General features: G+C 42.0%; 1 protein-coding gene across 2 annotated transcripts in view; it reads left to right on the top strand.

Moving 5' to 3' along the window:
- The window catches only part of LOC121577038 (alpha-1,3-mannosyl-glycoprotein 4-beta-N-acetylglucosaminyltransferase C-like), a 38662-nt gene extending 11259 nt beyond the window's left edge, over positions 1–27403 (top strand). Inside the window, exons 2-5 of one of the 2 annotated variants that reach the window (XM_041890739.1) lie at positions 17904–18010; positions 25682–25805; positions 25895–26042; positions 26154–27403. In XM_041890739.1, the coding sequence (XP_041746673.1) occupies positions 25707–25805; positions 25895–26042; positions 26154–27295 (1389 nt within the window). In that variant the 5' untranslated portion in view covers positions 17904–18010; positions 25682–25706 and the 3' untranslated portion in view covers positions 27296–27403. Of the gene's footprint in view, positions 1–17903; positions 18011–25280; positions 25806–25894; positions 26043–26153 lie in introns of those variants that run through there. The other variant, XM_041890738.1, reaches the window with a different exon arrangement.
- The last annotated feature ends 265 nt before the right edge of the window (positions 27404–27668 follow it).

The following is a 27668-nucleotide window of genomic DNA, read 5'->3' as shown; positions in this document are numbered from 1 at the left end:
CAAGAAATCTGAAGTAGCCTATCACTTTGTGGAAACAAACAACAACTCAAGAATTAGGCTGAGCACTGTATTTTCAGCCTAAAGTATAGGCCTATTACCGTAAGACGTGTGTGTTCGGAATGTTCTACTGTATGTACCAGATGTGTATGTAAAAGATAATGTAGATAAAGAGTCTCTGCCAAGTCATTGACCAGTTTATATATAGTTTAGTCCACATTTCCCTCTTTGTTTTGGCCAAAGTCCATTATATAAAATCTCTGGTCAAGGCTTTTTTATGAAGTCATGCAGAATAAAATAATTTTCTAAACACTTATACATTAATGTGGATGCTATCATGATTATGGATAATCCTGAATGAATCGTGAATAATGATAAGTGAAAAAATGCTAACTTCCCCTATTTTTGTAATGGTGAGAGAATGTCTTGGGGGTATGATATTTGTACGTCTGTAACTTTCTCACTCATCATTATTTACGATTCAGGATTATCGGTAATCATGGTAGTGTCGTATCGCGTCGCTGCTGGTGCTCATTGCTGTCAAACAAAGGAGTCCGCTCATACTGAATCTTTGATCATAAGTTTATTCATATCACAAGCTTTCAGCATGAGTTACAGGAGTCAAGATCCCCCGGAGAGCACCGTTCCAGATTTCCATGGCTGCTCTGCCCTCTCTTTGTCTAGCCCCTACTTATAAACAATGCAAAAAGATGGGTGGCTCCCTCTGCTGTCCAATCACCCGTCTCCCCTGGGGCGTCACCCCACAAACGGCTACTTTTGAACTAACATAAACAACATTCCATTTCTTCATGAAAAACATTTAACAAAGGCATAATCCTAATACACTACATTTCCCCCCTTCGAGACGAACTAAAATCTCGAAAACAAACAGAATAGGATTATGACAAGTAACAATTTATCTTATTGAGTATCTTTAACATTAAACCAAAAACATTTTTCTCTAGAGTGTATATACCTTTCTATGAAATATGAATAAATGTTTATGAAGTGTGAATACATTACTATGAAATATGAACAAATCTTTATGGAGTGTGAGAGCGAAAAACTGTCCGGCAACCTTCGTTCCAAATCCATCCATCAATCAAGACAGTAAAATTCTCTCACGGTCCCTCTGCCCCAGGCAACCACCTAGGTACTCCCGATAAACTCATAAATCCCTATCAATGCATTTGAAACTATGATGCAATTAAATACACATGTAAGCCCCTGCAAACAAAATACTATCCAAAAAATATCCACTCTAAGGCTGGTCAACCCATTGGACCCTACAGTGGACCTCTCCCTGCCTAGACTCCCTGTCCCTAAGCATTCACGAAATAAACAAAAACATCTAAGTTCCCCACATGTATTCAATAACATCAAATATCATTCTACAAAAATTAATACCTAAGAATATGACACAAATTATGTATTACACATGCAAATATGTCTATATTTCATTGCAGACACTGGAATGTAGTCCACCCCACTTCATCTCCTCCGTAGTCTCCTCTTCCAATGCATTGTTGATGATGGAATCGGAAACTTTCCACACCTTCTTTGTTCCATCTCCTCCAGTCATTGTCCTTTCATATTGTCCCTTCATATTGTCCTTGTTTGAGTATTTCAATCTCTACATGTTCCCCCAAATGCTTCTGGAAGAAAAGAAAAGACCAAACAGTATCTTTTGCAAAACAACCCTTTCAAATTAAACATCAATATCAACTAAGAATATAAAAAGTATATATAAATGATGTATGAATCAATATAAATGATAGAATAATGAACTAGGATAATTATTCATTCATACACTTCCCCCCTTTGATTCATAAAATCATACTAAAATCACCCTAATATTGAAAAAAATTTGAAAAATTATCAAATAATCAAAAAGGATCTTTATCCCTTAATACTCCATCCAGACCCCCTTGTCCATCTTCATCCAGATCAGGAACAGTCAACAACGGCATCTGAGTGTTGTCTCCAGGCATCACTCTCTCTCCAACCTATCTCAATATCATAGCTTTCTCAAAGGTCAGTAACAAATTACAAACCTCACACACAGTGCTATCAAAACTGCTATTAAAATGTAATCCATCACTGCTCCTACTGGCCTAACTGATCTTGCAACCAAGTCTTCACTGACCATCCAGCTCCTTCAGATCTACCAAATGTATCCCTTATATTCTTCAATGCATATATAACCCTAGTGATAATATCTGAACTATCTGGACTCAAAGTATAACTAACATTATCAATATGATCTTCCCAAATGTTACACCATACCATGGAAAAAGTCCCCCCTTCTCCCTTAGATTTATCCTTCAATGATAGGCTTGAAGACTATGACATGTCGCCATGTCTCTTTTCACCCTATTTTCAAACCTAGATTCAGATTTATCTGTGTCCGGTGCTACCCCTCTTTTAATGGTAAAAACCTCATATGGAAGCTTCAACGTTGACATGTAACAACATCCTATCCATCCATAGGGTAAGAATATATATGCTTTATCACCACAAACCCTCAAAATATCTCCCAAATTCCCAATAGTCACATTGCCAGGCAAAAGCTAATCTTATAACCATCAAAGTCCTGCTCTTCTTACTAACTGGAACATAAAAAGTAACATATTTCTCATTACTACCCTTAAGGTCATGCTTACCCAAAGTTATCATATAATCATCACAATCTGATATTCCCATAAACATACCCCTTACATCATATGTTTTATTAGAACAAAACAACTTTTAGCCCTCAATGGTTTAACCTCCAATGCTTCAGGGTTCGCTGTTACCTGATTTTTCTTCCCATTTAACAAATTCACACAAGTTAATTCACTTAACCCAATAACACCCAACCCTAGGCTTAAACAAATGTTTTGACAACAACATTATTTTATCTGTTACTGATCGTTGTTGCTGATACAACAGTCATGAAAAAGCATAAGATTGACACATACTTGATAGAGATCCAACCCCACATCTCTGGTGCTGGAATTCTCAACAGACATGGACCCTCAAGATTCCTCACTGATATTACAGAATGAGCTGCTGGAACCAAAGATTCCTACCTGCCCATCTATCTCTAATTTTCACAACAGTAGAATCAAACCCATCCATTTAGAGTCTCTCTTCCCTAACGAGCGGTACTGATCAGATACCTCTCCTTGTCTGTCATTAAAATCAAAGACCTCATCCTGTACCTCCATGATAGTATCCTTCACTATTTCAGATGAATCTATATTGTTCTCTACTACTAACTTTGAAACTTAGCTTATTGTCTTAGAGTCCCTTCAACCTAGTTCTCCTAACTTATTATAACAGTCACCCCTTTTAACTTTATTTTTCAGACAGATTGTCTAATAGGCAGTCTAATAGATTATCATCCTTCCTATGATATTATCTTTTTAAGCAAATATGATTCCCAAAAACCCTATTCTTTTAAAATCTTCTACCAGACAGTCGTCTAGTGTACATCTTATTGTACAATTCAATTTAAACAATGCATCTCTTCCCAACAATGCAATAGGTATATGTTCTAATATTAGTATGTCTATTTTAATTCCTCTTTGATTTTTTATAGAAGAGCTCAATTGGTTCCTTAAGAGTAATTAGCTGTTTTACTACCTCAAATCCCTATCCTAATTAGTTAATTTTACATAGTGAGATGTTTACCCTCTTTAGGCTGAACACAGATAAGTTTTTCCACTATTCACCATTATTTCTCATAGTCCTTTGTTTTCACTTCAATTGTTAGATATTTTTCTCTTCTTCTCTAATCGGTGCTATCAGCTGACACCCCCCTTCGTATCTTCTAGGCACTCTAGAATCTTTAGGGTTCACCTGGAGAACAGGTGATCTTCACTTGCTCCTTTATCTTCCTCAGAAATGTCCTCTGTTGTTTCCTCCTGACTTATTGCACTCACAGGTAAAGTGACCAACCTGTCCATAATTATAACAGTCTTCTGAAAGTTGCTGGAAGTGTAGCTGAAATCTTCCTCCTCCTTCTAAGCCTTCTCGTCCTCTTCCTCTCCAATTCTGTGTCTGTGGATATGAATAACTGGTACCCCCCTTGGCTGGTACCATTGCATTTGATATTGTTCAGTTGAAGCTGTAACAGTGATTGTTGATTTGGTTCACTCTGATTCTTCATAACCAAAGCTTCTCTTCTCCTTCTCCACCAGTTGTATGATTGAGTTTTTTGAGAGTTTCTTTATCCTGTTCTTCCTGTTGTTGACATATCAGTATTCTTCAAAAGCTTATATTCTAAGTTCTGTCCTCGAAATATCATCTTCCATCATCTTCTTACTTTTCTTCAGCTTCTTGGCCTCAATGTATTCTTCTCCTCCAATTCTTGGGATCCTTTTCTCAGCAGTTTTTCTTCCTTAGAAATGTTCTCTTCTTGAGTTGTTCATCCAGTTGTGTTACTTCTTCTAAACTAGTCACTTTATCCAGGCATGATAAGCATCGGTCTATATCTCCTTCTATTTCTTCTGTGCCAGTCCTTGTAGGATAAACTCCTTTTGAATACACAGCACCTTTAGTCTCCTCTTTATCGCTGTCTTCATCTGAACTCGAATCTCTAGTATCCTTCTTTCCTCTCTTGCCAACTTCCTTCTGATCACAGAGTCATATCCACCCATGATCTCTTCTCAATCACTCTGATCTTCATCTTCATCATCTTCTTCAAGTTCCATCTTCCTTAACCTCACTCTTCTCTTCCAGACATCTCATTTTCTTCCTTCTGGAGTTTTGGATTCATCTTTATCGTCGTTTCTGCTTGTCCTCTATCTATTATTCGTTCATCTTCATCTCTGATGCAATAATCACCCTGCTGGATGATCACTGGAAGCTGAGGATAAACATCCCTAAGCTCTACTTCCTTCTCGTAAGGTGGGTGTCTTTTTGCTGAATCCGTATGTGAGAAAGGTGTACTAACTTCTGCCATTAGTTTTTCTGTCGCCTTTTCTTCCTTTAGCATTTTCTCTATACCTTTATCTTATCGCTGGAATCTTTTATCAGTTTTTGTTTGAGAATGAAGGGCAACTTTTATTTCATTTGCCGGATAACCTAGCAATACTTTAGTTAAAGGATTACTATTTTGTACTATATCAACCGGTGTAATCACCTTCATAGCCTTGCTGTCCTTTCTCCCCCATTGTAACAACCCTTTTATATTCCTTTATTGTGAATTATTTTATTTTAGACTATATAGCCTATGGCTTCCCCCCTTTAATTATTAATATAAACCAAACAACCCAAACAAAAACAAAAATCAACCAAAATATGAATATGAAAAAAATCAATTAAATTTTTTATTCAAAAACCATTTCTAATTAAAATAAAAAATCAATTAAAAAATCAATTAAAAATTATGAATAATTAAAACCATTTTTTTATTTCTATATCATATCTTACCAATTTATATGTTCTAATATTAGTGGTGGTTATCTTACCACAACCCATCAGGAAAGTAAATGTAAGTTAGTCAACTTCAAAGCAATCCCAAAAACAAAGCCTTCTAACCTTACAACACTACAATTCCCATAACCCCCTTGCTCTATAAGCACCTAATTATCTTAATTTTAAAGAATAATGTCAGTCCTTGATTCCCAACACAATTCCAATCAAACCCAAGTGATGCCAGAGACTCTAAAATGCAATTTTTAATGAATCAGTATTTGCCAAGCCTATGTGAAATTGTCATAACATCAAATATCCTGTAGGGGAAGATTTTGTAACCATACCAGTACCAAAACCTTTTTGACTTGATCCTCTGTCGCGTCACGTGACGTGTACGTCAGCACCCCCTCTCTTTCTGTCTCCATTGTTCCTCTCATATGACAAAAGAACAGAGACACAGACAAAGATTTTAGTAGTTAATGCAATCACTGAGTTATTTCAACCATATTCAATATTCCCCCACTCACATTCGCTTTAAGACTTAACTCAGGACTAAATAGATCGCTCAAAAACATTTTTATTTTATTTTAATCCGTCATTTATATCTAATTTATAAATTCACTACATCTCTACAAATAGTTTCATTTTCAAACAACAGCCGTTTAAACTAGAAGATCTAATTCATTTTCAAATCTTTCCTCTTTGTTCCCTCGTCTGTGTTTCTCTGTCTCCCCCTGCGGCACAGCCCACCAGAAATATGACACTTTACCCACAATCCCCCTGTTGTAGTTTTAGTACCCACCGTGTTGTAGTTTAGTACCGTAAACCAACGTCTCATAATCTCGTGCAATAAACTCCAACTCCCACGTTTTGTAATGTAGTGTCATAAAATTAAACGCATGCGCAAATGCATTCAACGATACGATTCCCAGACAATAGAACGCTAGCATTCCGCTACAACCTCACTATTTTATACCTTATAATCGAACAATTACACGTAACAGAGCTCACATTTGCGTAGAACTCTGAATTCTACACACACAGACATATTTTAAGAGGCTTATTCCATCGCAATGGGACCTCTAAGGACACCCGTTAGCATGTAGCACGCAACACAATTAGCATTTAGCATTTAGCCTTTATGTACAATGTGGCATAAAACCCAACCAGCATTTAGCATCAGCATTAGCATTAGCCTTTAGCTAACCTGTGGCTGGCACCACGCCCTAAGTAACCTGCATTGTGCCTAAATCATTGTCCATTTATCCCCTTCTAACTTTATGCTGCCGTGAGATATGGATATTATATGAGCGGCTACCCCATGCAGATACCCCGTCGACTACAAGATGAGAATAACTTACAATATAACCGTCCACCTCATAGTTCCCAGAACTAACCTAAAAAAAATAAAAAAATAAAAAAAATAATGACCTGACAACACCTAGCGCGTTACCAGGATTTATGGCCCACCCCTAAGGAGTCGCCCCATTTCGAGGTCTTTTCCAGATCCACAATGCCCTAATGTATACGTATTCCGGCCTTTATTCTGCCAATATCTGCCGTTAATATCTGCCTTCAATTGCTGTACAATTTTAGAATAATTATTACAGACTCCTAGTCGACCGCAATAGCACCACATCAACACAATCCCAAGTAATTTACATGGTACACCTTCACCCGCGCACATTCACAAGCCAGCCAAACAACTAATGCCCAATAATTTGTGAGAATCTCACCTTTTTTAGCCGGCTTGAGCGGTAGTCACCTCGCTGCTTATGAATGAAACACAGGGAAGTTGCAGGCCAATCTCAGCGGAGCCTCCATTATGTCGTATCGCGTCGCTGCTGGTGCTCATTGCTGTCAAACAAAGGAGTCCGCTCATACTGAATCTTTGATCATAAGTTTATTCATATCACAAGCTTTCAGCATGAGTTACAGGAGTCAAGATCCCCCGGAGAGCACCGTTCCAGATTGCCATGGCTGCTCTGCCCTCTCTTTGTCTAGCCCCTACTTATAAACAATGCAAAAAGATGGGTGGCTCCCTCTGCTGTCCAATCACCCGTCTCCCCTGGGGCGTCACCCCACAAACGGCTAGTTTTGAACTAACATAAACAACATTCCATTTCTTCATGAAAAACATTTAACAAAGGCATAATCCTAATACACTACAGTAGCATCCACATTCATGTAGAAGTGTTTAGAAACATATTCTATTCTTATTTACAATAAAAGTGACTCCAAAATGACACAATACATTATTTACCATTAATTTCTATTGGGCACAAAATAATCTGAAACACAACCAAAACAGCAAATGTATCCAACAAGTTTGTAGAGTCACAAGCTTGATGTAATCATTGCGTGCTAGGAATATGGATGAAAACACTGTCAAATTAAAGCTGACAGTCTGCACTTGAACTTGCAGTCATTGTATCATTTCAAATCCAAAGTGTTGGAGTACAGAGCCAAAACAACAAAACATTTGTCACTGTCCCAATACTTTTGGAGCTCACTGTATCAACAGTACTGCTACAGCAGCATAACATTTGAATAACACTTGATAACACTTGATTTACATCATCATCATTATTCAGTCTGATTGGCAGCCAGCCATATATATCATGAGTTAGAAGATCAGTGTTGGGATGAGTTACTTGGAAAAGTAATATATTACATATTACTCATTGCATTTAAGAAAATAAACACGTTATATTACTAGTGAGATTACTTTGCGTTACTTTAATGAAAAAACATCTCTAAATCTCACAGTTTGTTTGACTGTCGGAGGGAGCAAGGTGAGCCACATGTGCTCTACCACAGATAGGATACTTACTAACTCAGGTTTGATCACTGGATTTCCCAAGTGAGATTCCATGTTGACTACTGTCAAGAAACGGAAGTTGTTGGAGCGGAGGTGCGGCTTGTGACTGGGGGACGGTTTGTTTGGTGACGGAAGAACTTCGACGACGGATGCTATTTGTCGGAGCAAACATTTAGAAAGTGAAGGCGTGGTGTTTGAGTGTTGAAGTGGAGGTGGTTGAGCAACACTGGGCTGTGACTGGAGCAGAGATGGATGAAAAGGTAGGGGGGTTAGGGGTTGAGGAGGATGGGATGGAGTGTAGCGGTGGAGGGGAAAAAGGTGGAGGAAGAGTCGTGCGAGTAGATGTGAAGAAGAGGAAGATGAATGATATTTTGCAGGTCTTGTCAGGGGAGAGTAGTGATGAGGGAGGTTCAGTTCGCAGTGTTGTATGGAGAAAAGTGGAGTTCTAGGTTGGTGAAGTTTAAGGACGAGGGTGGAGTCACGGTGGTGAGTCCGATTGCGTTGCCTAGTGATTTGAAGAGTAAATTAAGAGAGGTTGTGTCTGCTAAAGCTCTTTATGATGGAAGTTTGGTGGTGTTGTGTATCGATGCTAAACAGCATGAGAAGGCTCTCAAACTCAAGCAGGTATGTAAACATGTGGTTGATAGTACCAGATCAAACCGGATGGCAGTGGGTGAAGGGAGTTATTATGGGAGTTCCAGAAATTGTTAACGTGAAAGAAATAAAGGATGACTTGAAGGGAGGCTCCCTTATTGAGGCAAAGCAACTCCAGATGACGCGAGATGGGAAGAAGGTGGATAGCCTGTCAGTGCGATTAAACAAGTTTATGTTCTGAAACCATTGCGTTGCTATAACTGTCAAAGGTTTGGGCATGTGGCAGCAGTGTGTAAAGGCAAAAGGAGATGTGTGAAGTGTGGGGGAGAAGATGCATATGGGGAAGGTGGAGACGGGGTCCAGTTAAAGTGCTGTTACCATAGTGTAGTGTATGGGGGTTGTTCAGTGATGAAAAGGCAGGTGGAAGTGCAGCAGGTGAGGAGTGAGCGTAAAATCTCATTTGTAGAAACAGTGAAGGTAGTTCACGCAGAGACAAGTGGGGCACCTAGAAGAGCAGGTATTCCAGGGCAGATCAGGATGCACGTTAGGCGTGATGTAGGGAGCAGAATGGGGGAGAAGTCAAGACTGGTAGACATGAGGAAGGTTGTTACATTTGTAACAGCAGCAATCAAATGCACAGAAAAAGTACAATCTAAGACTAAGAAGAATCATAGTGGAGCAGGCAATGAAGTATCTTGGGATCACAGGATGACCTGAATAAGATTGAGAATCAGTCCAGCCAGGAATAATGTATTGGTTAATTTTCATAATGGTGTTAATCCAATGGAACGCGAGAAGTTTGATGGCTAATGGGCAAGAGTTCAAACAGTTTCTTGAGCAGTTACCAGCCAAACCAGATGTGATATGGCTCCAGGAGACATGGCTTAAACTTAATCTAGATTTTGTAATACGAGATCTTTTGTAATACAAGATTTTGTAATACAAGTTTTTTTGTAATACAAGATTTGGTAATACAAGGTTTTTTTGTAATACAAGATTGTGTAATATGAGGTTTTGTAATATGTTGCAGTCTGTAGAGAAAGGGTGGCAGGGGGAGGGGGAGGGTGTGCTACCTTTATAAAGAGGGGGATCCTATATAGGCATGTGGGAGAGGGAGTTGAACAGGAGTATGTAGTGGTAGAAGTGTGGTTGGGAGAGGGGAATCTGGTAATAGGGAATTTTTGCAACAGGTGTAAGAGACTAGAGTTGAAGGCCCTTGGGAGTGTAGAAGGTCAAGATAGGAGACGGGTGATGTGGTGTGGGGATTTTAATGCCCACAGTACACTCTTGGGAGGGTCATGGACTGACGTAAATGGACAAGTGTTAGAGGAACACCTGGATTAGAAAGGATTTGTGTGTCTTAATGACAACCGGAGGACCAGGATTGACCCAGTAACTGGAGATGAATCTGCTCTGGATCTTACTCTGGGGAGAAGGAGGAAGGGAGTTCCGTGGTGGACTGAAGAGTGCAGAGAAGCTGTGAAGAGTAGGAACAGGACTTTCAGGATGTTGAAAAGTCCCATAACTATCAACGCCTGATACAGTACAAACAAGCACAAGCAGTAGTACGGAGGATCATTAGGACAGCTAAGAGGGAGTATTGGCGCCAGTTCTGTGGAAACATAGGCAGGACTACTCCTGTGGGAGAGGTATGGGGGATGATTAAGAGGATCAAATTAAATCACATTTTATTGGTCACATACACATATTTATCAGATTGCGGGTGTAGCGAAATGCTTGGGGTCAGACGAGATTGGGATCTCCCTGTACTGAAAAGTGGGGAGACTGTTGCAGTGAGAGACATTGAGAAGACAGAGATGTTAGCCCAGGCATTTGTGAAGGTGCACAGCTCAAATAATCTGACAGAAGAGGGGCAGAGTGGGAGAGAGAGGGTCAGAGGAGAACATCAGAGAGAAGTGATGGAGAATGGATTGAATTCCCCTTTTACATTGGCTGAGATGAAGATAGCGATAGCTAAAGCTGAGGTAACATCTCCTGGGAAGGATGAAATGTGTTACATCATGAGGATGAGATGTGTTACTCAGTGAAACTGCAATGGGGAAAGTATTGGGCCTTTACAATAAGGTGTGGCAGGACGGCAAGCTGCCTGACTGTTGAATGCAGGCTGTAGTGGTGCCAATACGGAAACCAGCGAAAGACACTACTAGTCCATCAAGCTATAGGCCGATAATGTTGACATCTCATGTAAACTTATGGAAAGGATGACAACAGAAAGGCTTACTTCCTTCCTGGAGAGCAGAGGCCTAATGTCACCAGATCAAAGTGGGTTCAGGAAAGGCATGGAAATGATGGATCCTGTACTTTGTCTAGAGTCAGTCATACGGAAGGCAAAGGCAAATAAGGAGGTGGTGGTAGCCATTTTCTTTGATGTGGAGAATGCCTATGATACAGTATGATGTGGAAGGAAGGCCTACTTATCAAACTGGATATCATGGGGGTTGGAGGAAGGGTTTTTAACCTTCTAAGGGAAGCTCATCTTCGTGCTTGTCGTCCTCACCAGGGTCTTCAACCTTTCCAAATTCGCCACCTGGTTATCAGAAGGGGGAAAGGAGAAGATTAGTTGTGTGTCATTGCTACGCAGACGACACACAACTAATCTTCTCCTTTCCCCCTTCTGATAACCAGGTGGCGAATCGCATCTCTGCATGTCTGCCGACATATCAGTGTGGATGACGGATCACCACCTCAAGCTGAACCTTGGCAAGACGGAGCTGCTCTTCCTCCCGGGGAAGGACTGCCCTTTCCATGATCTCGCCATCACGGTTGACAACTCCGTTGTGTCCTCCTCCCAGAGTGCGAAGAGCCTTGGCGTGACCCTGGACAACACCCTGTCGTTCTCCGCTAACATCAAGGCGGTGACCCGATCCTGTAGGTTCATGCTCTACAACATTCGGAGAGTACGACCCTGCCTTACACAGGAAGCGGCACAGGTCCTAATCCAGACACTTGTCATCTCCTGTCTGGATTACTTCAACTCGCTGTTGGCTGGGCTCCCTGCCTGTGCCATTAAACCCCTACAACTCATCCAGAATGCTGCAGCCCGTCTGGTGTTCAACCTTCCCAAGTTCTCTCACGTCACCCCGCTCCTCCGCACACTCCACTGGCTTCCAGTTGAAGCTCGCATCTGCTACAAGATCATGGTGCTTGCCTACGGAGCTGTGAGGGGAACGGCACCTCCGTACCTTCAGGCTCTGATCAGTCCCTAAACCCAAATGAGGGCATTGCGTTCATCCACCTCTGGCCTGCTGGCTCCCCTACCTCTGCGGAAGCACAGTTCCCGCTCAGCCCAGTCAAAACTGTTCGCTGCTCTGGCACCCCAATGGTGGAACAAGCTCCCTCACGACGTCAGGACAGCGGAGTCACTCACCACCTTCCGGAGACATTTGAAACCCCACCTCTTTAAGGAATACCTGGGATAGGATAAAGTAATCCTTCTACCCCCCCCAAAAAAAATAATAAAAATAAAAAATAAAAAAAATAAACATTGTAAAGTGGTTATCCCACTGGCTATAAGGTGAATTCACCAATTTGTAAGTCGCTCTGGATAAGAGCGTCTGCTAAATGACGTAAATGTAAATGTATGTCTTCACCTAAATGCAGTTCCGCGTCGTAACCGACTTCAGTGGGCAAATACTCACCTTCTATGGCCACTGGCACACTGGAGAAATGTGCTCTTCACGGATGAATCCCGGTTTCAATTGTACTGGGCAGATGGCAGACAGCATGTATGGCGTCGTGTGGGTGAGCGGTTTGCTGATGTCAATGTTGTGAACAGAGTGCCCAATGGTGGGGGTGGGGTTATGGTATGGGCAGGCATAAGCTATGGGCAACGAACACAATTGCATTTAATCGATGGCAATTTGAATGCACAGAGATACCGTGAAGAGATCCTGAGGCCCATTGTCGTGCCGTTCATCTGCCGCCATCACCTCATGTTTCAGCATGATAATGCACGGCCCCATGTCGCATGGATCTGTACACAATTCCTGGGAGCTGAAAATATCCCAGTTCTTCCATGGCCTGCATACTCACCAGACATGTCACCCATTGAGCTTGTTTGGGATGCTCTGGATCGACGTGTACGACAGCGTGTTCCAGTTCCCGCCAATATCTAGCAACTTCGCACAGCCATTGAAGAGGAGTGGGACAACATTCCACAGGCCAAAATCAACAGCCTGATCAACTCTATGCAAAGAAATGTGTCACGCTGCATGAGGCAAATGGTGGTCAAACCAGATATTGACTGGTTTTCTAATCCACACCCCTACCTTTTTTTAAGGTACACTACATGGCCAAAAGTATGTAGACACCTGCTCGCCAAACATCTCATTACAAAATAATGGGCATTAATATGGAGTAGGTCCTCCCTTTGCTTCTATAACAGCCTCCACTCTTCTGGGAAGGTTTTCCACTAGATGTTGGAACATTGCTGCGGGGACTTCAGTCACAAGAGCATTAGTGATGTCGGGCACTGATGTTGGGTGATTTGGCCCACAGTCGGAGTTCCAATTCATCCCAAAGGTGTTCGATGGGGTTGAGGTCAGGGCTCTGTGCAGGCCAGTCAAGTTCTTCCACGCCGATGTCGACAAACCATTGCTGTATGGACCTCGCTTTGTGCACCGGGGCATTGTCATGCTGAAAGTGCCTTCCCCAAACACAGAATCGTCTAGAATGTCATTGTATGCTGTAGCATTAAGATTTCCCTTCACTGGGACTAAGGGGCCTAGCCTGAATCATGAAAAACCGCCACAGACCATTATTCCTCCTCCAGCAAACTTTACAGTTGGCACTATGCATTGGGGCAGGTAACGTTCTCCTGGCACTCCAGAGAATGCGTTTCCACTGTTCCAGAGTCCAATGGTGGCAAGCTTTGCAGCACTCCAGCCGACGCTTGGCATTGTGCATGATGATCTTAAGCTTGTGTGCAGCTACTCAGCCATGGAAACCCATTTCATGAAGCTCCCGACAAACAGTTATTGTGCTGACGTTGCTTCCAGAAGCAGTTTGGAACTCAGTAGTGAGTGTTGCAACCGAGGACAGACGATTTTTACGTGCAACGCACTTCAGCACTCGGCGGTCCCATTCTGTGAGCTTGTGTGGCCTACCATTTCGCAGCTGAGCCGTTGTTGCTCCTAGTTGTTTCCACTTCACAATAACAGCACTTATAGCTGATCGGGGTAGCTCTAGCAAGGCTGAAATTTGATGAATTTACTTGTTGGAAAGGTGGCATCCTACAACGGTGCCACGTTGAAAGTCACTGTTCTCTTCAGTACGGGCCATTCTACTTCCAATGTTTGTCTATGGAGATTGCATGGCGGTGTGCTTGATTTTATACACCTGTCAGTAACGGGTGTGGCTGAAATAGCCGAATCCACTAATTTGAAGGGGTGTCCACATACTTTTGGCATACTAGTGTATCTGTGACCAACAGATGCACATCTGTATTCCCAGTCATGTGAAATCCATAGATTAGGGCCTAATGAATTCATTTAAATCGACTGATTTCCTTATATGAACTGTAACTCAGTAAAATCTTTGAAATTGTTGCATGTTGCGTTTTATATTTTTATTGAGTGTATTTGCAGATGGATTTAAGGACAGGTGCAGCTTTTAGTTTTCATGAGTTTAAGGTGGCCGTGACAAAAATAATAACGGATCATTTATCTGTTTACACAATGGAGTTGCTGGCCATACTATTGACTGCAGAGTGGGTGGAGAAGGTGAGGCCAGACAGGGTAGTCTGCTCTGAGTCCTGGGCAGCACTGATGAGCTTCTATTAATCTGTGTCTCAAAGACAAGATGTATTTTATGAGAGTTTGCAGTGCTTGTATAGGGTGAGACCGATGGGGGTAGTTGTGATGTTCCTCTGGGTACCAGCTCATGTGGGAGTAGAGGGGAATGAGGAGGTGGATGTTCTCGCCAAGCAGGCTCTCAAACATAAGAACAGTGGTTAAAAACAAATGGCAAGAGTTGTGGAACAGGGAGGGAAAGGGAAGACAGCTGTATAAGGTCCAGGAAAAGGTGGGGGCAGGGAGGTCCTCAGGTCAAGAGAGAAGGGAGGAAAGTGTTATCACAAGGCTGAGAATAGGACACACAAGGCTCAACAGTACATTTAAATTGATAGGAAAACATCCGACTGGGAGGTGTGATCACTGTCAGGAGGAGATTGAGACAGTGGAACACGTTGTATTTCAGAGCCAGCAATATGGTCGAGAACGGGAGAGATTGTTATTAGATTTAATGAGTGATGTTGTTGAAGAGCCAAGCTTAAGTGAACTGCAAAAAAAACGTATATATATTTTTTTGTGTATGGGTGGTCCCGGGGATCGAACCCACTACCTTTAGCGTTACAAGCACCGTGCTCTACCAGCTGAGCTACAGAGGACCACCGCCATGGCCGACACCCGAATATAAGGTGATGCCTGATATCTATTGTTTGGTGCTTTGACAAGAATCACTACTTAAGGCACTACTTTTCCATGAGAGGTGTGGCACTGATGGAAGTGTCATTGTCAGTCACGTTGGTCTAGCAGACCAACAGAAAATAAACAAGGCCCATGTGTGCTTGTCTTGGCATCTTGAGAGTTTCTCTGAACTCAAGCCCACGTCATATTGGGGTCACACACACAGTCCTGTTAGAGATGGGAAGAAGGTCAAGACTGAATCTCAGTCATGTCCAGTTGGTTTCTGTCTGTGGATATAATAATATAATCCAACAGTCCATAGGTGTTCTGATCCGATGACTGGTGTGGGACTTCACACTGGTGTGTGTGTGTGTGTTTAAGGGTTTGACTCCTTAGCACATCCCAATATTACAGTGGAGACTGACAGGAAAGCACAGCGAGTGTATCACAAAGGCACTTGTCTCGCTCTGCCTCACACAATCACATCTATTATTACTAATAAAAACATAAAAAAGAGAATGTAAAAATGTTGAGGAGAGATTTGAGTAGTGTGCTTCACTCCTGATACTGGAGGGCTGCAGTGTGTGCGTTTGAACTTTATATGTAGTTGAAACAGGGGTCTATTCAGCAGGTACACTCAAGAGGGTTGCAGATAGAAAAGTTATTGTGCAGAATTAACACGACTTTCGATCACACAGAATGGTATCAGTTCTATACAGTACATTGCTATCTGCAATGCATCATTCTAAATCTCACTGGACAGGCCCTCCACTGGACAGGCCCTCCAAAAATAATGGGTAGGATTTAAACCTTCCCTGTCTCATGTCCACACTCCGGTCCAGTTGGTGGCGGTAATGCACCTTAAAGTTGGTTGCCGACTGCCATATAAAATCTGCAGAAGAAGAAGGTTTGATCACTAGTCTCTCCTTTCATCTGTAGCTCTGCTTTTCTATTCTAGTCTACAAGTGCTGCACTATCATATGGGCTGCTTAATTAGCCATATACATGTATACTGTAAGCCAAACATCTGTACAGATTTCCTATCTTTTCATTCAAAATCTTTATTTCGAGCCGCCAGTTCTGGTTATAGACTGCACGTGCATGGACCCCTAGAGATGTATAGAGGGAACACTTGCCACTAGATGGAAAATGCCTCAATGGGCTTTGCTATCACAGAAGTGATCAATGGAAAAGATCAGAGGTGCGCCCTCTATACATTTTATATGGACAGAAGCTGTCATTACATTTCTAGCCTTTCTCCGCTCGCTCGACAACTAAATGAGGAATCAAGTTGAGATTGGATCATGGAAACGCGCTGTCATAAAGGCAAAGGGTGTCTATTTGAAGAATCTCAAATATAAAATATGTTTAACACTTTTTTGGTTACTACATGATTCCATATGTGTTATTTCATAGTTTTGTTGTCTTCACTATTATTCTACAATGTAGAAAATAGTAAAAATAAAGAAAACCCTTGAATGAGTAGGTGTGTCCAAACTTTTGACTGGTACTGTATGATTCTGAAAGGAACCCACACGTTGTTTGACAAAATAACTAACGCCTCGAACACACCTACAGCGTCATTGCACAAAATGGTGCAGCATCATCTGGATATGTGTGCAACAAAAGTTCAACATTCACAATCGGCTACCATTTCTGTCAAACCGCCTACGAATACAATTTGATGCATACGTTCGATAAATCCAAGTATGCACCACACAGAACGCACTGCAACTGCCTCTGCAACGCAACGCTGCAAGGCAAACGCAGCGTTCCATTGGAAATGAATGTACTTCTGGTGTACCAAAACGCAATAACGCTGTCGGTGTGATCGAGGCATAATAATATTACCCAATTCGGAAAAGTTACTTGTTACTTTACTCTGTTACTCATAAGAGTTATCTGACTACTTAGCATGTTGCTTTTGTAACATATTACCCCCAACACTGTAGAAGATTACGAATATTATTTTATGAAGTTATTATTTAAGAGCATTGAAGATAAATCACAATCAGTGAAACAATTATGGAGCTAGCTAACTAGCAGATTTACATCAATCATCAACATCAATGATCAGCTGATAGCCTACCCTCTTTTCCCGATATCAATCAAGTCCTTAGGAGCCCCTGTAACTAGCTTGCTACACACTTTGTGATGAGTGAGTGTGTTGTTGCAGAAATAAATAGGCCTATGCTCAAATTCTGTTTTGAATATTTATTTTTACGGGGGATATATTTTTTTGCACCTGCCCCCTGAAGGGTCTTTATAATCAGAATACTGTGTTGAGGTCAGCAGCACTGTGTTCGTAACAGGGTGAGGTGAGCAGATCGTCTCTCCCTTCAAGTCTGGTCGAGCCACGCCATCCCCATTGTCTCTCCGCTAGCTGTAAACAGGACACACTATTAAACTGGCTGGAGTTTGACGAGAAAAATAAAGTGCGCTATTTCCTGTGGCCTCGAGTATCTCTCTGAATAATGAGAGGGCCTTGTGGACCCCCTTTTTCCCCTTTTCCCTCTATCTGGTTTACGCTCCCTTATTCTCCATCCCATTCACTTCCCTGTGAAGACCCCAGGGTCTCTGGAAAGAGTCATGCAACACGTGTCATTTCTTTAAACCACCAAGGTATTAGGTTGTGTTGTACAATGTTGCTCTTGTTTCTGCAGTCTGCCACAACCAATGACGGGGAGAAAATGAATCCATCTATGATGCCAGCCTTCAAAACCAAGGGGCTCTCTTACAACCCACAAAGTTAATTGACTTTAGCAAGCAGGTATGACTTCTGATGCATGCCCAAATTACATGTATGCATTCTGGGTTTATTTCTTCAGTCATCAGAACAATTTTATTTCCATCTATGCTTTTGGGGCCCGATTCAGACATAGGAAATGTATGCCTTTCTTACGCATTTTCATTTAAGCACTTCTCAGTATTTTGTCTTCAGACTTACCGTATGCAGGTGTGCAACAAGCTTTTTGGGAGTAGCTCCTTTATGGCCAACAGATATCCTCATGGATTTTTCATTTATCTAAAGCCATCCCTTTAAATATGGTGTACCTTTAATTTGAATTTTCTCAACAGACTCAATATAATATATAGAGAGAACGGGTTCCAAATATTAGGTATCAATGAAAGAAACGATCTAAATATTTGCATATTCATTTTCGTTTCAGTACCAATTGGTAGATTTAGCTTGTAAATAATTTAGTGTTAGGAAAGTATTAATGAAGCATAAAAAAACAGGTTTGGAGAGCCTTTACACACAAAATATATTGATGAATAAAAAATTAAGTGTTTTGATTCATCCTAAAAGTTGCAATATTCAATTGTTCAATCCATTAAATATTGGAAGGTGAGAAAAGTGTTCAATAGGATTTGAAAAATAGTCCTATAAATCTACCCTACTAATCATGGAACTGTGATGACAACGGTCCAGTCGCCATGAACCGTGCCCCAGGCTCCAGGTTTAAACTGCTACGTGTGGTCTGAGTTCCATAATGATTCAAATAGGCTACATGTCCCAAATTATTGCACAACGTTAGCCTAATATGATCCACTAATGCTAGCAACCCTCAGGAACAACTCAACAAATGTGACAGAGGAAAGAAAGGTAAATGGAATGGAATGGAATGATGCAAAATGTAGGCTACAAACTGGAGGAAACTCACTACAGTGACAGTTATAAATGTATGTGGGAATTACTGACGGTGGCTACTGATAGTGGCTAATATTTAACATGATACAAATGGTTAAAAAAACTCAGAAAAGCCTGGGCATATAATTAAAACATTCTAGAACGCATAAATGAACTCGGTAGGTCCGGCGCTACAGAAGCCTATAGCTTGGGTATTCATATTCCATCCCTGAAAATTATGAGGACATTTTTTTGGGATTAAAAGCCAAGCATAGCCTCCCCTCCCCTCAATAAGGGCTGTTTTTTTTGTCCTACCCAATGCAACATACCAATAAAGGGTTTGACTCGTAAGACTGCTTTTAAATAAATGTTCATCACTAAAGCGTTATAAAAAGATCAAGTTAGGGAGCAGCATTGGATCTTTGTCCAGTTCCTGTGAAAAGTTTAGATGTGCATAAAGCCTCCATATTTTACCTTAATAGTATATGCCCATGGGGAGCAATTATGGTGCCTGTAACTCTATTTAGACATAACCTATTTGAAACAAGTTGTTTAATTTTGATTAGAGTTTGAATATAATTATTCACTCTCTCTTTAAGCCTTATCAATAGTGAATTTAATCTTACTTATTGACATAATGCAATTTACAGTAGGTCTAGCCCCTATATCAGTGTGAATGCTATGTTTAACAATATATTTCCATATTGAAGCCATGCAACTAGGCATCGTACAATGTGGACTGCAAACATGTTCAACATATTTAGCAAAGATGGGATAGGCCTACATACATTTTACTTGGTTTATTTTTGGCTATTTAATTTAACAAACTACGATATAACGGACAAAACTCAATATATACCACTACCGCAATTGCTAAGATTTACCATTGCGTTAGGTTTGCTACAATAGAGCCCTAGATGTAGATGTCACACTATGTACAGTGTAGATGTGCATTGTGGAAGGCTCTTTCCTTGACCACATAAGCATAACACATGCTCCCAGGTTTACCTCAAGTCAGTATACACGACTGAGCTTCTACACTTTTTAAGAGTACCAAAAATGAGGAAGCTGTGTGGCTTTTGAAGAAATAATAAGCCTGTCTAATTTGAATGTGTCTAGCGTTGCAGGCAGCCTCTTGAAGCCCCAGTTTCACATTTTCTTGACAGTGCCTTTGATGATCACTGATAGCATAGCAAGAGGGAGCGAAACATCAGACGATGCAGAGAGAGTCAGTGACCAGCTCTACTGATCCTGACTGAGCTTTATTGTCTGGCCCCATCTCCAGCATCGCACCTTTGGCTTAGCTGGATTTACAGTATATACGTCTGACTCATAGCATTCATGCACACATTCTCTGGAGTCATTACTGACTGAGATTTGTGGGAGGAAGTGTTAGACGGGCTGTAACTCCCTATGTGCCAGCTCTAGTGAATCACAGACAGTTCTGATGTGATGTCCAAATGGGAAAAGAAAACAGGTTCTATACAGTCTACATGTTGTTTCTTATTTTCTGTGGTCTGGCCTCAGGTGTACCAGAGCTGAACCTTCAGTGATGCTTTTATTTTTCTGAGTGCTGCTGTTTTAAACAGGGTGAACCTGTGCGTGAACCTTTGAAGAGGCATACAGAGGCAACCATAGCTGCGTTCACTTACACCTCACACCTTCCCCACATTGTTATACGGTTATATGAATGTTATACACTTGATTGAACCACATAAGCCCTTGATGGATGCAAAAGAGCTGAAATAGCAGAGCAATGAGCAAGTTATCGACCGGAAGAACACAATTAGAATGGATTTGGTGAGAACAGGGAAGAGACTTTCCAACCGCCTGCTGTGAATTTGTAATCCAGCAGTCTTTGAGGAAATTTCTGTGGCAGAACGGGTCTCTCATTACTCTGTCAGACAGACAGGCCTGCAGAGGAGCAGATTGGGAACTAGACAGACATCAGCTTGTATTAAGATTCAGACCCTCCTCAATGCCCCCCGACAGACAGTTGGGTTGAAGAGAGAGGGATTCTTGTTTAGTGAGATTTCGTCTGGGTATTTGATACCTGCCATGATATAATGACTCAGGTTAGTTGAGTCTGGCTGTTCAGCCATTTTAGTTAGTTGTTGGTGTCATTGGGGCAGAGTTTTAGCTTGCCCCATCATTCACTGCAGAACTCTTTGGCTGCCCTTTCTGCATGTAGTCCTTGTGGAATGAACAGTGATTGGATTTCCACACTTAGTTCCACCCAAGCTGTGTTTGTGATGGCAAAGCAGAGAGTGGGAATTATGTGGATACAGGGCGAGTACTAGGGGGAATATCACACCTTCATCAGTGTTCGTCTTTGATGACAGGGTGTCACCGATAACTGCTGCTGGACAATTTAAGCTGCCTGACATACGCTGCTCCTGATCCTGAACCCAACTCAGACACTTCTGCTATTACATTCCTTCACGTCCCTCAGCCTGTCATTCTGACTGTTCCTAGGTTTCCTGGAAAGATGACATTTTCACTCCTCCTGTCAGTTGAGCCACTAAGTGTCCCTTTGGTTTAAATTACAGCGCCACCCCTGCAGCCTCACACTACAGCTCCAATAGAGGTGTTGAGTCTGGTGTCATGAACCCCCGTGTCATTAATCAACACTGTCTGTTGGAAACAATTGTTTCTAACTTTATTTTATTAGTCATTCAATTGTTTTCCTTTGCCTCACTGAGATCAGACCTGCAGGACCCTCTGTGGTACCACAACATTACATTGGTGGTGACTATGGAGGCCAACATCTAATCGAGGCGTGTACATCGCATCTTTCAATCTTCTCCTACTATCTCCTGAAATGTCAACCTCGAGACTGCAGTGATTTGTATTGGTGCTCTTTGGGTTGTAAACACATGTCCAGTCAATTTTACTACTGGGTAGTGGAAGGGAGGGAAGTGACACTAGGCTTGTGAAGATTCTATTTGACACTGACATGGCAAATTACTCAACATTTCAGTGTTCACATCAATGTAAATGTGCGTAATAATCCGCAATGATATCCTACCTACTAACGATTTTTCCTGTTGTGTGTCTACAGCCATTCTCTCACATTTGAAATCAAAATAACTGCTTTTCTGGCAGTCTGATACCATCCCCATCCTCTTCTTGGCATTTGTGCAACAACACACGTTGTCATGTCTCCAGAATGATTTATGGCAAGGGTGGTCCCTCTGGGGATTGTTGACTTGTCACAAGAAAATGTGACTCAGAATAGCTGGAAAGTTTCCAATACCCCCCTGGTGCACCGCTGATTTGAAAGTCATCACAGGCTGGGCAAGTCTCCAGCAATATCATATTCCACAGCCTGATGGCCCAGGGCCTCAAGCAACTGGAATAATAATGCAATAATAGGAATTGATTCTATCTGCGCTGGGGAGCGTACTGAGCAGTGACATATCAACAGCTGCACTGGAAACATTCAAGTAGAACAACATGATCAAAACATACATACATATTGGCCAGCCAATCTCAGCTGCATTTCCACTTCCTCATACCAGTGTGCATGTCTGAGGGATATAATGATACCATTTGGAAGAAGTACCCCATCTTCCTTCCCTATTTCATCATCTTTGTTGTCTCAATAGTCATTCCTATTATTAGTAGTGACATTATGGAAGCTTTCCCCGAGACACAATAACACAAACTGACACGTCCCCTAACACCCCTAACCCAGATAATCGATTTCTCCTTCCTCCAGCTGAGCTTTGACAGCCCACACAAACGATAGGAGCGAAAGAGCAGTCTGGGCCAGGCTCAGTGCTCATCATCACTCATCCTGAACACGAGGAAATAATCGCCCATGCATTTCCAATCTGAGACAGAAATAAAACAAGGTGACAAAATGGATGCTACCACAGTCACATCCCAGCAGCACCGAGGACACTCAATGACGCCGTAACCATTTTCAGCATCACTGCCATTAGAATGTGGTGAGATGAGATGGAAGGGGAGAGATGTGGACGTTTTGATGAACCACAGCTGAGTGAATAAGTGACTTATGTACAGCATGATCCTATTTTATGATCATACAGTATGTTGAATATCATATTTGAAGGCTATGGATAATATGTGTCATCATCTTTCCAATAAAAGCTCTCTTAGATCAAGGAGCTGAGTGGGTTGGTTGAAGAGAGAGGCGAGACACAGTGTCAGTGTCTTGGCTACTTGTCATCGTTACAGAGATAATGTAACTGTCACTTGTAATATCTTATTTTTTTTAAATGATGGATTTAGTGATAAAACTGTAGATTCAACAGAGCAGTGAAGCTCTTCTCTCCTTGGTTGGCATTGTCTTCAGTGTTTCAACCTCCAATGCATCAGTGGATAGGGATACATTAACTCCATGTGCTGAAGATTGCACACATAGTGTAGGGCATGAATATTTGAAGAGAGCTTAGAGAACTTTAAACTCAACTCACTGTTCCCCATGCATCTTTAATGGGGTCTGCTCCTCTTGTCCAGCAGCAGGAAGGGGATAACTGCTGGGGTCCAGTGTCCGAAAACTAGCAGCCATCTTCCTTGATTAATAAGTAAACACAGTCAACCGGGCAGAGATGTAGTCGGAAAACGTCCAGTCACAAGCAGATTTGTTTTCTTCTGAAAGCAATGCTGTTTACAAGTTGATGATAACCCATCTCCTTGCCCTCAACACTTAAGATATTTACACTTGTCTTGGCATCTTCACCCATACTGTAACCTACATTAGCTGAAATGTAGCCCCTTATCTAACAACATCGATGATGTTTACAGAATACATAGATTCTTTGCTTTCAGCATATTGAATGTAATTTTTTCTCTTCATCTTTTTACATTATCAGCTCTGTTGCCTGTATCCCATGTCATTTGTCTGACAAGGCAACAACAACTTGGCTGATGCTGTCACGTTGTATAATGATTAGAATACAGGCGCAGGATTACGGATTTTATTTCCTCCACCCAACACCAACACGTATATATATATGCAAAAGGGATTTAACCCAAACCAAGAGCAATGTGTAACCTCTACACAATCCATGGGACGAGACCCGTAAACAACAGGAGCACAATACACGGTACTCACGAGACCAACGGACATGGGACAATAATCGACAAGGACAATGGGGAACAGAGGGCACATATATATACATACTAATCAGGGGGAATGGGAACCAGGTGTGTGTAATGAGACAAGACAGTCCGGGGTTGGTGGTAATGATCCATGTGACCCCTAGAAAGCCGGTGACGTAGACCTCCGGAACTGGTGAACGGAATGAGCAGCAGTACCGGGGGGATCCGTGACAGATGCAGAAACAGACAGGCATCTAGGCTGATACATATGTTGCCTGCATGTCATCAAACAAATGAACAATAGTGTTTACCAAATGGCTTTGTTGTACAACATACCCGCTTATTAAAATGGCATCTCATTACCTGCATTGAGCAGCCTTTTTACATACGATTAAATGGCTTTTTTAAAAGCACTTTCTCTTTATTTTAGTCATTTAGCAGACGCTCTTATCCAGAGCAACTTACAGTTAGTGAGTGCATCCATTTTTCATACTGGCCCCCCATGGGAATCGAACCCACAACCCTGGCGTTGCAAGCGCCATGCTCTACCAACTGAGCTACAGGAGGCTACATTCTGTGTTGCAAATGGATTCACTGCAACAGTGTGATTCATATTCATTTTACAGGAAGCTTGGAAATTGTTTGGAAATGAGCCTAAGGTGGAGCTCGGCTGGTGTGCATGCACACGCTGAATTCTAAACATGAGCTTCTGCTCCGAGGCAAGAGAGACCAGTAAGTTGTTGGAATATATTAACCTCTTCAATATTATGTTTTTAATGGGCAGAGTACGATCAATTTGTTCCTGTCAGCATAAATCCATCTCAGAGGCTGTTTATACATTACAGAAAATGTTTAGGAGGAATCAGACAACCTTGCAATAGCACAGCTCATATTGCTACCAATATACTGCAAGTCTCTCAGCAAAACTTCCAGGTACACCAACCTCTCTCTCTCTCTGTCAGTAGACCAACTGCTGTGCTACAGCGGAAAGATATGTTCCTATTGAATAAGGCTTTTGATCCAGGCTGCTTCCAGAATGTTATCTGGGTATTTACCTTTAAGGTCAGAGAGAAACATGAAAGGCTTTGCGGTTTAATTAGTGGCGAGCGTAATGAAGACGGGAGGCGTGAGAAATGATTAATGTGTGAGTGAGCCTCTCCCAGGCCCTTCTCAGCAGTTAGCATTTTGACCCAGGTTAGCACTCCGTCAGAGGCCCATTGGTGAGGGCTGGAGATGAGGGCTGGAGATGAGGGCTGGAGATGGAGGGCTGGAGATGGAGGGCTGGAGATGAGGGCTGGAGATGAGGACTGAAGATGGAGGGCTGGAGATGGAGGGCTGGAGATGGAGGGCTGGAGATGAGGACTGAAGATGAGGGCCGGAGATGGAGGGCCGTATGTTACAACACACCGTACAAGTGGGTGTATGGTTCAGTGCCCATCACACACAGACATGCAGGCGCACACACATGCACTCACACACACACACACAGTATGCATACATGTGCAGTTTATATAAAGACATTTCATATGCATACTGCTGACTTCAAACAAGCACATCAACAAACCCGTGGTACAGGCAGTTCTGTACAGTATGCTTTCTCACACAGACATACTGTACATTCGACAATACGGGATTGATATCAATATCGCCTACCTACACCGTAAACAGAGAATGATAATGATAATAATAATTTGTTCCTTTTTCTTTTCTTTCCTACCTGACGTGTGTCTCCATCATGAGGCTGGTGTGGAAGTCCCTGGACAAGATGAGGTGTTTTCGTAAACGCTCCACCATCCCCTTCCTGGGGGTCCTGATCACCTGTCTTCTGTTCTTCAACCTGTACATGGAGGATGGATACGTGTTGGTAGGATATTCTTGGCTGTATCTGGATCTTCCTTCCTATGACATCATATTTGTATTTGACCTTTGAGTAACAATACTGTCATTTTTTAGGAGGCAGGTAAAAGACAGCTGAGGGAGACATCAATGCATCCTTCAAACTCTGAGAGATATGTTCACACATTCAGAGACCTCACCAATTTCTCTGGAACCATAAACATCACATATCGTTACCTCGCTGGGAATCCACTGCCCCAAAAAAGTAAATATACTGTACCTTTTATTTTAGATATGTAGAGATACACATAGTATGTATTTCATCCTGAAAGTCATTGATTTGTAAAAAAATAAATATCAATGTTTGTGTTTACAGAATATCTAACCATTGGACTGTCGTCCGTCAAAAGAAAAAGAGGGAATTACCTCACGGAGACGATCAAATCCATTTTTGACCAGTCCAGTTATGAGGAGCTGAAAGAGATTGTGGTTGTGGTCCATCTGGCAGACTTTGACCTGGCCTGGTGTGAAAACCTGGTGCAGGACATCTCCAGGAAGTTTGCCCACCACATCATCGCTGGGCGTCTCCTGGTGATCCATGCCCCTGAGGAGTATTATCCATCACTGGATGGGCTGAAAAGGAACTACAATGACCCAGATGACAGGGTACGCTTCCGCTCCAAGCAGAACGTGGACTACGCCTTCCTCCTCAACTTCTGCACCAACCTCTCTGATTTTTACATGATGCTGGAGGACGATGTACGCTGCTCAAGGAACTTCCTGACATCCCTGAAGAAGGTGGTCACCTCCAGGGAAGGCTCCTACTGGGTGATGCTGGAGTTCTCCAAGCTTGGCTACATAGGGAAGCTCTACCAATCAAGAGACCTTCCGCGCCTGGCCCACTTCCTGCTCATGTTCTACCAGGAGATGCCCTGTGATTGGCTCCTTATTCACTTCCGGGGCCTGCTGGCCCAGAAAGATGTGATCCGCTTCAAGCCCTCTCTATTCCAGCACATGGGCTACTACTCCTCATATAAGGGAGCAGAGAACAAGTTGAAGGATGATGACTTTGAAGAAGACTTTATTGATATCCCTGACAACCCTCCTGCCAGCCTGTACACAAGCATTAATGTATTTGAAAACTATGATGCCACCAAGGCTTATAGCAGTGTGGACGAATACTTTTGGGGGAAACCCCCCTCTACCGGAGACTTCTTTGTCATTGTCTTTCACGAACCAACCAAAATTAGCAAGATCAAAATCGTGACAGGAACGGATGATCGTCAGAACGATATCCTGCACCATGGAGCTCTGGAAGTAGGAGAGAAGCTGGTGGGGACAAAGAGAGGAGCGCAGTGTTCTTCCTACATCACATTAGGGGAGTTTAAAAATGGCAACATTGTGGTTCAAGACGTGGATCACAAGATTGCCTTTGACATTCAGTGTGTACGTATGGTGGTGACTGGCAGTCAAAAGGAATGGCTGATTATAAGGACTATAAGTATGTGGACTACATAGTTTGCAAACTGAGGGCCCATACCATCTGGACTAAAGTGTTGAATTAATTTACCTATGAATTTATATACACTACAGATCAAAAGTTTTAGAACACCTACTCATTCAAGGGTTTTTCTTTATTTTTACTATTTTCTACATTGTAGAATACTAGTGAATATATCAATACTATGGAATAACACATATGGAATCATGTAGTAACCAAAAAAGTGTTAAACAAATCAAAATATATTTTATATTTGATATTCTTCAAATAGCCACCCTTTGCCTTGATGACAGCTTTGCACACTCTTGGCATTCTCTCAACCAGCTTCACGGGGTAGTCACCTGGAATGCATTTCAATTAACAGGTGTGCCTACTTAAAAGTTAATTTGT

Source organism: Coregonus clupeaformis, chromosome 11, assembly GCF_020615455.1.
Source record: "Coregonus clupeaformis isolate EN_2021a chromosome 11, ASM2061545v1, whole genome shotgun sequence".
Classification (NCBI taxonomy): Eukaryota; Metazoa; Chordata; class Actinopteri; order Salmoniformes; family Salmonidae; genus Coregonus; species Coregonus clupeaformis.
The sequence above is the reverse complement of the archived record's forward strand: the minus strand, read 5'-3'. Positions and strand labels throughout refer to the sequence as shown.